Source organism: Centropristis striata, chromosome 11 (assembly GCF_030273125.1).
Source record: "Centropristis striata isolate RG_2023a ecotype Rhode Island chromosome 11, C.striata_1.0, whole genome shotgun sequence".
Lineage (NCBI taxonomy): Eukaryota > Metazoa > Chordata > Actinopteri > Perciformes > Serranidae > Centropristis > Centropristis striata.
In genome coordinates this window covers 36,230,759-36,243,661 of record NC_081527.1, presented here as the reverse complement: position 1 = coordinate 36,243,661, position 12,903 = coordinate 36,230,759, and the positions used below count along the sequence as shown (strand labels likewise).

The window sequence follows — 12,903 nt, the reverse complement described above, 5'->3', positions numbered from 1 at the left end:
AAGTTTTGATTTTGATTTTGCTCAACTCTGAATTCAGATTTTTGTCAACTCAACTGTAAGTTGTACTAATTTATAATTTTAAATTGTAATAACTTATGGAATGTTGTTCTTATTTAAATCCTTACTTCTGCAATGTGCTGAATTGGCAGCTAATGTTGCGACCACAATTTTGAGTTAGCATTTCCCAACAAAGAAATAAGAGTTAGCAGAACTATTGTCCCTTGTTGTGAACCCCAACTTAAAGATATAAGTAACAACAACTCACCAACTTGTTTTTGAGCAGACAACTGGCTTCCTTTGTTGTGCTAACTTACATTATTGCCCTAAATGTCAATAATTTATATTTCCAAGTTTTACCAACTTAAATCACTGTTTTAGGCCAAAAAATACAAGTTGGCTTTTTTGCAGTGTAGTGAGAGGAGGAGGTGCAATAGGAGGTTGTTCTCTTCACAGTTTGCCTGATCTGGGACGGCCTATTTCCTGGTTTGCTGGCTGTGATTGGAGGCTTCAGGGTGCAGCAGGTGAAACCGGAGTAGCTGTAATCAGCACACCTGGGAGCCACGCCCATCTTTGTCCTCTCCAGTTTCAGTTCAGATTGTGTAGAAAATGGCAGCAGCGACTATTTCTATTGAGCAAGACCAGTTTTCTTGTTCAGTGTGCCTGGAGGTTTTAAGAGACCCAGTAACGATCCCCTGCGGACACAGCTACTGTCTGGACTGCATTGAGGACTACTGGAACCGGGCCAAGCAGAAAGGCCAGTACAGCTGCCCTCAATGCAGGCAGGTGTTCAACCCGAGACCTCTGCTGAGCAGGAACACAGTCCTGGGGGAGGTGGTGGAGCAGTTCCAGCGGTCTGGACTCCAGGCTGAGGAGGTGATCTGCAGTGTTTGCACAGTGAGGAAAAACAAAGCTGTTAAATCCTGCCTGGTGTGCTCCGAGTCTTACTGCGCGGCTCACTCCAGAGTCCATGAGGAGCGCTTCCATGGGAAGGCCCATAAGTTGGTCCCAGCTGTGGACCAGCTGAGAGAGAAGCTGTGTCAACAGCACAACAAGGCTCTGAGGCTGTTCTGTCGCACTGACCAGCAGTGTGTGTGTTCCCAGTGTGTTAAAGAGAGACACAAGGGCCACGAGGCGGTCTCAGTGGGGGACGAGAGAGCAGCCCAGCAGGTGAGACTCAATATTTTATTCATTTAAATGGTTGACATGTTTCTGAAAAGCTTTAAAACAACATGCAGTCATGGAAAAAACTATTGGACCATCCTTGTTTTCTTCAGTTTCTTGTTCATTTTAATGCCTAGTACAACTGGAGGTACATTTGTTTGGACAATTATAATAACATATTATAGAGAGAAACATATTTCCAAAAATTTGAATCCGTCAAAAAAGGTAAAAACTGCCGCTCCTCCAGATTAGCAGCAGTCTATGTTTCTGCCTGTCACACACTGAGATACAGCGAGTGACACACAGCTGTTGGTTGTTTTGTTTTTATTTTGTATTTTATTTTTTCTTCTTTTTTTGCTGGGACAGTTAGATTGTATAAATTATATGTTGATTGTATTTCAATGATTGTAAATATTGCTTTCTTTTATTGTTATTAGTTTTTCTTTTCTTTTAAAAATGAATAACAGAATTATAATAATTTATTGTAAATATTGCTTTCCTTATCTTATCTTTTTTTCTGATGCTTGCTTTGGCAATATATACATTGTTACGTCATGCCAATAAAGCCAATTGAATTGAATTGAATTGATAACAAAAATAGCTCATAATGAGTTTAATTTAGGAGCTGATATCTAGACATTTTCCATGGTTTTCTTGATCATAACCAAAATCATTGTCAATGTCTAGATATCAGCTTTTAAATTAAACTCTTATGAGCTATTTTTGTTGTCATTATATTTGTCCAAACAACTGTACCTTTAGTTGTACCAGGCATTAAATAAAATTAACAAGAAACTGAAGAATATGTCTGAAAATATTCAGACAGATTATACTATAATTGGACTATTTTGAGCATTTTGGGGCATTTTAAAATGTAATGACCTTTTGGGAAATTTTTCAACATGTGTATGGTGGGTTTTTCTCCTTTTTAAAAAAAAAAAAAAAAAAAAAAAGATGTCAACAGAAGATAATAGGACGATTTATTTTGCCGTCTTTCTGGGGCATTTTAAAGTACAGCCTTTTCTTTTAAATTTTTCAATGTTTTTATTTTTTAACATATAGTTTTACCATGATCAACGTACTATTCTAAAGCTTTTTTTTTCATCTCATTCTTTACAATGACACAGGATTCATGTGTATGTATCCTGTAGCCTGTAATAACACTCATGTAATGTTTTCTCGTCTGAGAAAAAATATCCCTCATTACATCACTGTGACATCATCTGGGTTATTTTAGCTGTGGGGTTGACGTGGTGGAAGAAGTATTCAGATATATTAAGTAAAATTACAAATACCAGGGTCAGTGGTGGAATGTAACTAAGTACATTTACTCAAGTACTGTACTTAAGTACAATTGTTGAGGTACTTGTACGTTACTTGAGTATTTCCACTTTATGTAATTTTATACTTGTACTTCACTACATTTAGAAGCAAATATTGTACTTTTTACTCCACTACATTTAGCTGACAGCTTGAGTTACTTTTCAGGTCAATATTTAACATAAACATGATACATTTAAAGTGATTAGACATTTTTATTAAAATTAAACAGTATATTTAGTAGTTACAATGAGCCCTACCTTGAGAATAAGGAAATGCATCAATAATAATCATATATATTTATAATATATAAAACAACCTGAGTGTGTCAATTCTGCATAACGAGTACTTTTACTTCTGATACTTTAAGTACATTTAGATGCTAATACTTTTGTACTTTTACTTAAGTAAGTTTTGAGTGCATGACTTTTACTTGTAGTGGAGTCATTCTGCAGAGTGGTATTAGTACTTTTACTTAATTAAGAGATCTGAATACTTCTTCCACCATTGACCAGTGTTAAGTCCTGCAATTCAATTTCACTTTGAAAGATGTTCAGTTCAGGTCAAACTGCGTCAGTTTGTTGAAATCAGCCACCTACAGCTTACTCTTTGGAACCTACACCCTTATATTTGCAGGAAAGACCATTTTCTTGAGTTAAGACATAGAATTAATTCAGCCACTGTGGAAATATCAAACTACATTGGAAACATCCCTCTCTCTTTATTCTTATGCAATTTAAACGGGAAGGAAAGCCTTTACAAATCTCTTAGAATGAGGACCCTGGGAACACAGATAGGACCCTCCTCCCTGAAGCCAGAGCTCGTGCTCTGATGTGACTGTGTGAAAAGTTTAGGTTGATGGACCAAAGGCCTTCCAGTGAAATCCAATCCTTTGATTCTCAGTAATCAAAACTTTCCATCTTGAAAGACGAGCGTGGGAAATAAAAAAAAACACATATTTGACTGGACAGCCTGAGGGCCTGAACAGTGTGATATTCATCTTTTGTATTCTCTTAGAAAAAACTCCAAGAGGCCTCTTTGAAGTCTGCACAGAAATTGAAGGACACTGAAAAGGAACTCAGATATGTTATAAAATACATCAAGGTGAGTGCATTTTTAATACGTTAGCTTTTAAATATGCTGTTTACTTCACTCTAAAGCAGTAGTTCTCAACCTTTTCAACCTCAACCAGACAAACTCAGTTGATACGACGAATTTTGGACAAATAATGAAGCAGACAACAACTAAAACATCTCTCTGTCTGTGCATTTATATATATATATTAATATTTTATTGTTACTTTTAATCTAAGTCCTTTGCTATCAGTCTAAAGGTCCATTCTGACCTCCTGAGTGTGTAACAGTCAGCTTCAAGCCAGAGACTCCTTGGAAAGTAATAACTTGATACTTTGGGATTTGTCAGAAAAGACACAAAATTACCCAAAAAAGAATCAAATTGACCAGAAAATGACACAAAATGATCCAAAAAGACACAGAATGACCAAAAAAAGACACAAAATGAACCAAAAAAGACACAAAATGACTAAAAAAAAGACACAAAAGAAACCAAATGAACCAAAAGACACAAAATGACCAAAAAAAGACACAAAATTACCAAAAAAAAGGAAACAAAATGACCAAAAGAGACACAAATTGACCTAAAAAAAGACACAAAATTACCAAAAAATAGGAAACAAAATGACCAAAAAAGACACATTGACCTAAAAAAAGACACAAAATGACCAAAAAAGACACAAAATGAACCAAAAAAACACAAAATGACTAAAAAAAGACACAAAATGACCAAAAAAGGCACAAATTGACCACAAAATGATAAAAAAAGACACAAAATGACCAAATACCACATAAAATGACAAAAGAAAAAGTGACCAAAAAGACTAAAACACATTAACACATGAACACTTTAACACAGTGGAGACAGAGCTGACTTCCAAAATGATTTGGCGACCCCCAGAAATCATCTCGCGACCCCAATTGGGGTCGGGACCCCAAGGTTGAGAATAGCTGCTCTAAACATAAAACCTGAATGCTCTACAGCACTCCACGGACGCGGCGGTGGAGGAGAGCGAGAGGGTTTTCTCTAAGCTGATCCGCTCCATAGAGAAGCACAGCAGCGAGGTGAAGGAGGTGATGCGGGTCCAGGAGAGAGCCGTGGTCAGTCAGGCGGAGGAGCTGCTGGAGAAGATCCAGAGGGAGATCTCCGAGTTCAGGAGGGCCGACACCGAGCTGGAGAAGATCTCTCGCTCTGAGGACCACGTCCACTTCATCCAGGTACCAGGAACCATACAGAACTCAGCCAGTGATGTAGGAAAAGAGCCATCCAGACATTTATTTTCCTAATTCGCTAATGTTTCCAGAAATGAAAAAATATACAGTAAAAATGGTGATAGAGAAGCAAAAATAGTGATTGAGACCATAAAAATGCTAGGAAATGTTTATTGAGGCAATAAATCAAGTGAAAAGTAGTTTCATTTTGTCACTTTTACACACTTTTTTTAACATCTAGTGGAGTCGCCCCCTTCTGGCCATTAGAGTGAATGCAGGTTAAATTTACTGGTTTCACTTTTCAGACCCAGGTTTCTGCTTTAAACGGAAACATATCCTCTATTTTTTTTAATCAAATATTCAATATTTTAAGGTAGTTCTTAGTCTTTTGTCTTTTTTTACTTCCATATTTGGACATCTCAAAATCTGCCATTTTTAAATTTTACTATTTTTTTGACAAAAAATTACCGGTACATGCTATAGTATAACTTTTTTCCAATTTAGACATCTAAAAATATGGTGTTTTTTGTTTCTGGCCACCCTATAACAGCCTATTATATGACCCTTTTGACAATATTGGGGCATTTAAAAAATGTATTACCTTTTTACATGAAAAATATCAACATGCTATAGTATGACTTTTTTTCTTCTTCAAATTTTGGGTATCTCACAATCTTGTGTTTTTTCTGTCATTTTTAAGGTCGTTTTTGATGATTTGACCAGGAGAGTTTAGTCCCTCCCCTTTTTGGTGTCCCTCATGGGGTCTTGTTGCAGAAACAAAATATCTAAAGTAGACAACCGCAAGACACAAATACTTTTTTTTAAATTGATACGTTGTATAAGTGAAGAAAGGTGCAGTCTGTCATCTACATCTCTCGTCTCACACAATATACATCTCACAAACTTGCAAAATGATCTTTCAAATGAACAAATTATTCATTGAATACAACATAAATAATTTTTGATCCTGTTTGTACTGTGCCACGAATTGTCTCTCACTATTAACTACCACATGTTTTTTTTCCCCGTAGTGGTCTATGGGACCTAATATAGTCTTTTATACTCTTTACATACTACACAGTACTAGCATTCAGCAAACAATAAGTCCAAAACTTTGCAAAAAAGATATTTTTTTTTTTTTTTCTTTTCAGCCTCCCAGGACACATTTATCAGCTCACTAATATAAATTGGAATGGCAAGCTTTTCTGTTATTTTTAAAAGAAATCTAAATGGGAATCTTTTAATCTGATTTTTTTTAACATTTGGAGTAATATTATAGCCTTAGTTTTTATCATTAAAATTAACCAATAATATTGTTGCTTCAATGTTTCAATGATTTAAAAAAAAAATGATTGCCTTGTATGAAACACTCTATTAAGTCAATTCGATATTTAATGCAGTGTGAACTCCCTGACCCACAGAGCCGTTCCTTCCTGTTTTGTCAGGGTTGCTGCGTTTGCATTCAAATTCTGTCGTCTAATTTGTTTTTTTCATGTTGTCACAGAAGAGCAAGTCTCTTCATTTCCCAACCAGGACTGTGGAGATGCCCAACACTGACACACTTCAATATGTGATGTATAAAACCATGAGAGGAGGCCTGATTCATCTCAAAGACGGTCTGGATGACACACTGGAGAGAGAATTCAACAGGATCTCTGATAAAGGTGTGATGGCTCTTTTACACCTGATGACCATAAACATGATTATATTAAGAACATTAAATACACTGTAAAAAAAAATCTGTTTAATTTACGGTAAAATACCGGCAGCTGTGGTTGCCAGAACATCACCGTAAATAATACAGTGAGCGTATGTAAATGTAAATATCAGCAAAAACTGTAATTTATACTGAATAATCCCATTACTTTTAGGATAATTGTGTCATCGTGGTATTTCTCCATTAACTTTACACGAAAAATGTATATTTTTACAGCAAAACTGTGTGTTTTCTACAGTTTATGGCGATAAAATTTAAAGTTTTTTACTATTCTTTGACAGTAATTAAAAGTATCTACTACGGTGATGTACAATGTTTAATTTTACAACCTATTTCTGATGCAAATTGACAGTGTTTTACTGTTATTTGTACAAACATTTTTTACAGTGTACTCAATATTTGTTTATCTGTATTTCTAGTAATTTCACTGAAGGAAACCAGCAATCAAAGTACCTCTGAAAAGACTAAAGGTGAGTTAGACAGTTTAATGGTTACACTGTTTATTAAACCCCTCCAACAGGGATTGACCAATCATTGAGTTTAGACATTTTAAGTGTTAAAATTAACTTTCATGATCCCGGCTTTATTGTCCGTTTTACTGTAAATAGAACTGTAATTTACAAAATTAATATCAGGATGAATTCAAGAACACTTAAAACTAACAATTGAGACCATAAAAATGTTAGGAAAATGTTTCTTGAGGCAATAAATCAAGTGAAAAGTAGTATAATTTTCTCATAGACTTTTACACAATTGGACTTCTTTTTACATCTAGTGGAGTCGCCCCCTACTGGTCATTAGAAAAAAATGCAGGTTTTTGCACAGAGACGTGCCTTTTTCTTCTTAATCAAAGAGCCAGGTGTAATTCTTAATCTTTGGTGATTTGACCAGGAGAGTTTAGTGCTTAAGACTAAAATAAGGCAATTTTAGTATTTTGGGGAATTTAAAGAATGGCCTTTTTTTTCTTTTCGACATACTGTAGTATTTTTTTTCTTATTTTTAAATATCCTACAATAATGACATACTACTTTATTTATGTTTTTGGACCACCAGTAATGCTTTTTGGCAACTACTTCATGTATCAACAGACTACAATAAGTGAGAGTATTGGGGCATTTTAAAATTGTATGACTTTTTCATGAAAATTTTTGACATGCTATAGTATGACTTTTTTTTCTCCCAAAAAATCTGGTGTTTTTCAATCAATTTTGAACACATTATGCTATGGTATGTACCAACCGACTATAATAGAATTATTTTAGGCATTTTTAAATTTGACGTTTTCTGACAAATCGACATTCTATAGTATGACTTTTTTTTTCTTTCATTTTTGGACATCTCAAAATCTGTAGATACGTCTATTGAAAATTTTTTTTTTTTTTTTTTACAAAAATCGACATGCTATAGTATTACTTTTTATTTCATTTTGGACATCTCAAAATCTGGTGTTTTTCTGACACTTTTGAACATATACAATAATATTTATCAGCAGACTATAATATGGCTTCTTTTTTTTTTTTTTAGCAGTTTGGGGCATTTTAAAGTATGACCTTTTTATTTTTACATTTTTTTTATACTACACAATACATAACATGTCTATTGGAGAAATTAATCAGTTTAACTTTCAATATAGCTAACGGCTAATTCATCCCCTTCTTCTGTCTAACAGTGAAGGACACTGACTTACCATACAACTCAGAACCAAAGACAAGAGCTGAATTTCTTCAATGTGAGTACAATTACTTGATAAATAAATACTCTCCATCTTTATAGATAGATAGATAGATATACTTTATTTATCCCAAGCTGGGAATTTACAGTGTAGCAGCAGCATTACACACAGAGACAATAACAACACAATTAAATAAAAAGAACAACCTAGGCATACTTCAAGCAATAAAATGTTAAAATACAATAAAATGTAATGTAAAAATAAAGTGTCTAAAGAAGGAGTATGTATTAAGGAGTAGAATTCCAGTGCAGAATAAATATGAATATGCAGTATAGAAATATTTGTGCCGTGAAACGAATAAGGTGCAATGAACAGTGTGCATAAAAAACCAACCTGGTCTCACAGGAATCCGTGAAATAGCCACGGATTTGCTTAACTCTAAATCCGTGGAATATCCACGGAATCACTCAAATTTCCGTGAAACTGACACGGATTTCGCTACAATGCAAGTTAATGACAGTCATATCCCGTGGCTATTCCAACATACAAAGTGATTATGTACATTCACTGAGTGAATATTTAGAAAATAAAACATATATTTCTCGCTAGAAATGTGATCAAAATCCATTTTTATGCAGAAACTAAGTCAAAATATTGATTTTTTTTTCCACTAAAAATGAGAGAACTGTCCGCCATGTTTTTTGTTCTGACCGCTGGGACCTTGAAAGTCACGTGACTTGGAACAAACCAATAGGAACAAATATCCATGGAATAGCCACGGGATATGACTGTCATTAACATGCATTGTAGCGAAATCCGTGTCAGTTTCACGGAAATTTGAGTGATTCCGTGGCTATTCCACGGATTTTGAGTTAAGCGAATCCGTGGTTATTTCACGGGTTCCTGTGAGACCAGGTTCTAAAAAACACATAAAGTGCATAACGATTGTATGTAATGAACCAGACTATTTGTTATTGTACAGTGTGATGGCATGTCTCTCAACACCCACACAGAATAAATTAATTAAAACGTGCAATTAAACGGACATGTGCAATACAATTGATATGTGCAAAACACTCAATTTATCTCATGTATAAATTATAGCATTTTAAGTAGACATTTATTTATTTTTATACTTATTTATTACATCACATGTCCTTGTTCTTGTTTTTGTCCTTGTTTAGCTTGGCATTTAAAAAAAAAATCTAAATCTGTTTATTGAAGGATTTTCAGTATAACAAATGTGCAATGCTGAATGGTAATTACAAAGACATGGAGTAGACATGAGTACAACAATTATTGGGTAATATAACTTAAAGAGAAACAAAACACAGAAAACAAACAAAACAAAAAAAAAACAACCAAATGTAACGATTTACCGAAAAGAAGGAAAATATAACAAATAAAATCTTCATATGTAAAATAAACCCTCCCTAGTCACTGCCAATACACTACAATAATATGAGCACATTGCCACATCTAAAGCCTGCGCTAAAAAGCTCGGCATTTTTTAAATGTTTTTACTCATGTTGTTTTGTGTTATGATTGTCATAACTATGCACCTTATGCAGTGGCATTTTCAATTTCGTTGTATAGTGAACTATATAATGACAATAAAGACTATTTGATTTGATTTGGAAGGAAAGATTTTTTGTATCTGTCCCTTTGACAGCGGAGCTGGAGCAGCCTGTGAGAGAAAATAGATAGATAGATAGATAGATAGATAGATAGATAGATAGATAGATAGACTTTATTTATCCTAAGCTGGGAAATTACAGTGTAGCAGCAGCATTACACACAGAGGCAATAACAACACAATTAAATAAAAAGAACAACCTAGGCATACTTCAAGCAATAAAATATAAAAATACGATAAAATATAATGTAAAAATTAAAATAAAGTGTCTAAAGGAGTATGTATTAAGGAGTAGAATAGAATTCCAGTACAGAATAAATATGAATATGCAGTATAGAAATGTTTGTGCCGTGAAACAAATAAGGTGCAATGAACAGTGTGCATAAAAAACACATAAAGTGCATAACGATTGTATGTAATGAACCAGACTATTTGTTATTGTACAGTGTGATGGCATGTCTCTCAACACCCACACAGGATAAATTAATTAAAAGGTGCAATAAAACGGACATGTGCAATACACTCAATTTACCTCATGTATAAATTATAGCATTTTAAGTAGACATTTATTTATTTTTATACTTATTTATTACATCACATGTCCTTGTTCTTGTTTTTGTTTAGCTCGGCATTTTTAAAATGTTTTTACTCATGTTGTTTTGTGTTATGATTGTCATAACTATGCACCTTATGCAGTGGCACTTTCAATTTCGTTGTATAGTGAACTATATAATGACAATAAAGACTATTTGATTTGGAAGGAAAGATTTTTTGTATCTGTCCCTTTGACAGCGGAGCTGGAGCAGCCTGTGAGAGAAGATAGATAGATAGATAGATAGATAGATAGATAGATAGATAGATATACTTTATTTATCCCAAGCTGGGAAATTACAGTGTAGCAGCAGCATTACACACAGAGACAATGACACAAGTAAATAAAAAGAACAACCTAGGCATACTTCAAGCAATAAAATATAAAAATACAATAAAATGTAATGTAAAAATAAAGTGTCTAAAGAAGGAGTATGTATTAAGGAGTAGAATTCCAGTGCAGAATAAATATGAATATGCATAAATATGAACAGTGTGCATAAAAAACACAAAGTGCATAACGACAGTATGCAATGAACCAGACTTTTTGTTATTGTACAGTGTGATGGCATGTGGAAGGAAAGATTTTTGTCCCTTTTTGTCTTTCTACTGTGTGAATCGACTAACTTCTAGTTGTCTGATGTGCTTCTACGGAGTCTAGATTACAACGATTTAACTCTGGACCCGAACACGGCCAACCCTTATCTGTGTTTCTCTGATGGCCGGAGAGGGGTGACCACGCGTTCGGAGCCTCAGCCGTACCCGGACCACCCGCAGCGCTTCACCAGCTGGGCCCAGGTGCTGTGCAGAGCGGGGATGGCTGGGCGCTGCTACTGGGAGGTGGAGTGGGCCGGTAGCGGAGGGATCTCCATCGGCGTCTGCTACAAAAACATGGGCAGGAGCGGAGGAGGGAGCGACTGCAAACTGGGACACAACTCCAAGTCCTGGAGTCTGGACTGCTCCACCTCAGCCTGCTCCTTTCAGCACAATAAGGAGAGTGTGAACGTCTCCACCCCCTGCAGCAGCAGGATAGGAGTGTTTCTGGACTTCAGGGCGGGGACGTTGTCTTTCTATAATGTTTCTGATGCCATGGTTCTACTCCATAAAGTCAAGGCTTCATTCACCCAGCCTCTATTCCCTGGATTTTGGGTGGGTCTGAGCTCTACTTTGAGGCTTTGCTCTCCTTAAATGTAATAAAGATTGTATTCCATTAACTGTAAGACTAGACTAAAAGTCTAATGAGTCAAGGTGTAAATTTTCTTGAGCATTTTTATGTTTTTGTATTGTGATTTATTGTGTATCAATTCTATTTTATTGTAAAAGTTGTGTATTAAAGCTGTTTTAAAAAAAAAAAAAAAAAAATCAAGAATAAAAGCAGTTAATCTCTGATACAGATAATCACGCTCGGAAATTTTATTATTCAGGGATTTCTTATTTCCACCCATAACACCATAATTACTTTGGGACATCAACTTTTTTTTTTTTTTTTACGTGTCTCATGTCCCATTTACGGAAGCCCTGAACCGCAAGTGAAGAATTTTTTTTTTTGAGATGTTATCTTGTTATTTCGAGATCATATCTCGTTATTTCAAGATAATGTCATTATTTCGAGATAATACACATATGTAAAAAAAAAAAATAAGAATTAAAAAAAAAAAAAATCTTCCAAAATTTTTTTTTTCTTCAGATATTATCTCGTTATTTCGAGATATCTCGTTATTTCGAGATAACACACCTATGTAAAAAAAAAATATATATTTTTATGTAAAAAAAATTTTTTTTTTTTTACATAGGTGTGTTATCTCGAAATAACGAGATGTCGAAATAACGAGATATTATCTCGTAATTACGAGATATTATCTCGAAATAATGAGATAATATCTGAAGAAAAAAAAATTTTGGAAGATTTTTTTTTTTTTTACATGTGTATTATCTCGAAATAATGAGATATTATCTTGAAATAACGAGATATGATCTCGAAATAACAAGATAACATCTCAAAAAAAAATTTCTTCACTTGCGGTTCAGGGCTTCTGTACCCATTCAAGGGCTGAACTGACCTTTTTTTTTTTTTTAATGAAATGTTGATGCCATACAATACAATTAAATATTTTTTCAATTTTTAGCCAGACTGCTATATTGTGTTTCTGTAACTCTTTCGGAAATCTGCTTTATGTATCAACAAAGTATAATAGGGACATTTTTAGCATTTACATTTTTTTTTTAACCTTTGACAATAAACATACTATAGTATCGCATTTATTTCCCCTAAAATTTTGGACATCCTATAAAATGTTTGTCATATTGCTGTTATTTAATGCTTAATATGTATGAACAGACTACAAAAGGACCATTTTGGCAATTACTTTTTTCTTTTCTTCCATTTTTGGACATCTCAATCTTGTTTTTCTGCCATTTTTAAATACAGCATAATATATAAACATATATAAATCAGACTAACGGAACAATTGAGAATTTTTAGGCATTTTAAAATCTGACCTTTTTTTCTGACAAATCGAAA

General features: G+C 34.2%; 1 protein-coding gene across 1 annotated transcript; it reads left to right on the top strand.

The window, feature by feature from the left end:
- The first annotated feature begins 537 nt into the window (after nucleotides 1-537).
- On the top strand, nucleotides 538-11,782 carry LOC131980578 (E3 ubiquitin/ISG15 ligase TRIM25-like). The gene is made up of 7 exons (XM_059344834.1): nucleotides 538-1,167; nucleotides 3,499-3,585; nucleotides 4,539-4,772; nucleotides 6,271-6,430; nucleotides 6,903-6,953; nucleotides 8,153-8,212; nucleotides 11,044-11,782. Exons 1-7 carry the CDS (start codon nucleotides 607-609, stop codon nucleotides 11,568-11,570), a joined length of 1,680 nt encoding a protein of 559 aa, XP_059200817.1. The 5' UTR covers nucleotides 538-606; the 3' UTR covers nucleotides 11,571-11,782.
- The last annotated feature ends 1,121 nt before the right edge of the window (nucleotides 11,783-12,903 follow it).